Source organism: Microcebus murinus, chromosome 5 (genome assembly GCF_040939455.1).
Source record: "Microcebus murinus isolate Inina chromosome 5, M.murinus_Inina_mat1.0, whole genome shotgun sequence".
Lineage (NCBI taxonomy): Eukaryota > Metazoa > Chordata > Mammalia > Primates > Cheirogaleidae > Microcebus > Microcebus murinus.
The window spans coordinates 11824368-11827500 of NC_134108.1; the positions used below are offsets into that span (position 1 = coordinate 11824368).

Consider the following 3133-nt stretch of genomic DNA (forward strand, 5'->3'; position numbering starts at 1 on the left):
CCGCGGCGGCGGCTCCCCAGGCCGCGCGAGCGCTCCGCCCCCGCCCCCTGCAAAGGAAAGTCGGGCCGGGACGCTCGGGCTGTGTGCGAGCCGGGATTAGAGAGGGAAAGTAACCGGAGTCGCCGGTTTCGGGACCCACCCCCTCCCACGAGTTTCACTCGGGTCCTCGGTCCCGCCCCCTCTTTTATTCGGGCGGCGACGCCCGGCGCTGCAACTTCGTAACCCGAGCGCGCACGCTCTGCGCTCTGCCCCGCCAGGGCGGCCGGGAGCGCGGCGGGAGGTGGGCCCTGGGCGGGAGGCTCCGGGACGCCGGCGCGCGCGGAGCGGGGACCCCGGGCGGGCGCGCGGCCGGGAGCGGGAGCCGAGCGGGAGCCGCCGGCGCGTGGGGAGAGCGGGGAGCCGGTCCCGGCGCGAGGCTCCCGCGGCGAGCCGAGGCGGGGGGCTCTGGGGTCGCAGCCCCGCGCGCCCGCAGCTGCCGTCGCCCGGGAGCCGCAGCTGTGCCGGGGGAGGAGGAGGAGCCGCCGCTGGACGGTGGCAGCCGGAGGAGGAGCCGCACAGCTGTCCCGGGTGCCGGCGAGAGGGCCGCGCTGCCGTCGCGGAGCCGCGCTGCGATGACCCGCTGACCGCGGCCATGCAGCGCTGACCGAGTCGCTCCAGCGCGCAGGGGACGGCCGGGCACCGGGCACCGGCGGCGGCACTTTACCTCCGGCTCTCTTGCCCAGCGGGGAGCGAAGCCGTTTACCATGGACCCTGTGACCAAGTGGAGCCCCAAACAAGTGGTGGACTGGACTAGAGGTGAGCGGGCCTCGGGGAACCCCGGAGTCCTCCAGCCCCGGGGAGGGGGCGGGGGGCTGGGGAAGGGGTGCGCAGCCCGTCCGGCGGCGAGGAGCCGTGAGAGCGTGGCGCGGCGACAATGCAAACTTCTAACGAGTGGCCTGCGCGCCCCTGTCGCCTGTGCCTGCTCCGAGCTATCCTTTCGGGGGTGCGGGTTGTGGCAAGCGGAGGGGAGCCCCATCGTTAAACCAGGGGGCGAGGGTGCCCTTTCTGTGAAGGGTGAGGGCTGGAAATGCAGACAGATCTCGGGACCCGGGGCGGCGGGCGCTGCCCCTGCCCTGCCCGGGTGCGATGCCCGGCGACCTGGCTGCCCGAGCGCAGGCACAAGGCGCCTTTGTGTGGGCGACTCCCACCGGACCTCGTAAATGCCGCCTGTCCGGAGCAGTCCGCAGGCGCGACGGGGCGGTTGGACAGGTAAAGGGACACCCCGGCGGCTCCCCGCGCCCGTCTGTTTTTGTTGGAGAAGGCTGACGGCCAGCCGACGCCGCGGCGTTTGCGCGGGTGAGAAACGTCGGGCCAGGACTCCTGGGAGGCGGTGACTTTTGCTCCGGGAGGCGCCAGTACCCCTGGTGGCGCTGCATTTCCAGGCCACATTTAAGTACTGGGAAGGAGAAATCTAACTATTTTGAACAACTGTCTTGATTCATACAGTGTTTGGGATGAGGAGAGCAGTGGGGTGGGGGGGGGAACTGGGCAGTCTCACTTGGTTTTTACTGTTTCCCACGATTTCGAGGGAATGATGTTAGAAACCACCCAACCCTCTTTGCAGTCTTCCAAGAGAACAAAATCCACCAAAAAACAAAACAAACAGAAAAACCAATAGATATTGATGGGTTTCCCTACCCACCGCCCCCAATCTCTGTTTCAAGTTACTTTTTTTTTTTTCTGTCTGCTCTTCCAGGTGAGGAATGGTGTTCTTTCTCAATAATAACTAGACTTGTATAGCGCTTTACAGTTTGCTAAGAGCTCTATGTTATTGCCCTTGGTCATCACAGTAAGCCTGTGAGGTAGGTAATACTGGTAAGATCAGGTCATCTTTCCAACTGTCCCACCCATGGCTACAGCATAATGAAAACTGATCATCTCCACCTCTCATTTCTCATGCTTGTGACTTACTCATAGACCACGTGGAATGGGAGGTCCCAGGTGGATGGGATGTGTCAGTGGGTATGTCTGACCATTTCCTGCTCCTCTGGAAGAAGGGAAAGAATAATACATTCTCCTTGAGAAGGGGTTTGTCAAGTGACCAGGAATTCCTGGACTCTTATGTAAAATGAAGATGAAAACAAATATTTGTGCATTGGTGACTAGGTTTTGCCTGGGTAAAGGGTAAATAGCATTGCCAGTGCTAGGTAGAAAACATTAGCTTAAAAGTTATAAATGCCCATACTCTAGTTTGAAATAAGGTATTTTCCTTCATTCAAGATACTACCAAATTCCCCAGGCTAGCATCTTGCTGAGACTGAGTTGATGATCTATGTCACGTGTATGTCCAGCATAGAGGCAGCCTAAGACACTGATAATTCCAGCAACCATTGATCTCTAGAGCCGCACTGTCCGATACAGCAGCCAGTGTCACATGTCGCTCTTGGGCCTTTGAAATGTGGCAAGTCAGAATTGCAAGGTGCAGTAAGTATAACATACACGTGGCATTTGAAGATTTGCTATGAAAAAAAAAGAATGTATAATACCTTATTAACAATTTTTATATTTATTTACATTGAAATGATAGAAATTTGGACATATTAGGTTAAATAAAATATATTACTAAAGTTAACTTCACCTAATTATTTTTGCCTTCTGAAGTATGGCTCCTAGGAAATTTAAAATTACACATGGCTCACATTTGTGGCTTGTATCATTATATTTCTATCCGGCAGCACTGCCCTAGAGTAAAGAAAGGGTTACATCTTATCACTCTGGCTTTGCTGCTCCGCTGCCAGCCTACTTGATAATGTACAACCAGAAAAGTGGTAACAGGCACACAGGAAGATTATGGAGTGAGATCTTCACACCCTTGAGATTTGTTTCTTTTCTTTTTTTTTTTTGTCCCTCTTGGGATTGGGAGAAGAGAAGTGTTAATTCACATTCTGTTACATTTGTTTAGCATTTATAAGGAAGAGCAGATGAAAACATGTTTTCAGTATCCTGTTGCCTTGACGTTATGACTTAGTTGAGATTGCTTTCATCTAGGATAAGTTTTCTATTGACCTGAAAGAGGGGCTGTGGCTGGCTCAATACCTTGCATGCTTTAGGTTACATACCTGTGGCTAGCACTTGACAACTTTATACAAAATGC

General features: G+C 55.3%; 1 protein-coding gene across 1 annotated transcript in view; it reads left to right on the forward strand.

Annotated features, from left to right (window-relative positions):
* The first annotated feature begins 407 nt into the window (after nucleotides 1-407).
* The window catches only part of CNKSR3 (CNKSR family member 3), a 92518-nt gene continuing 89792 nt past the window's right edge, over nucleotides 408-3133 (forward strand). Inside the window, exon 1 of the mRNA XM_012759859.3 lies at nucleotides 408-795. Coding sequence (XP_012615313.1) covers nucleotides 744-795 — 52 coding nt within the window. The 5' untranslated portion in view covers nucleotides 408-743. The remainder of the gene's footprint in view (nucleotides 796-3133) is intronic.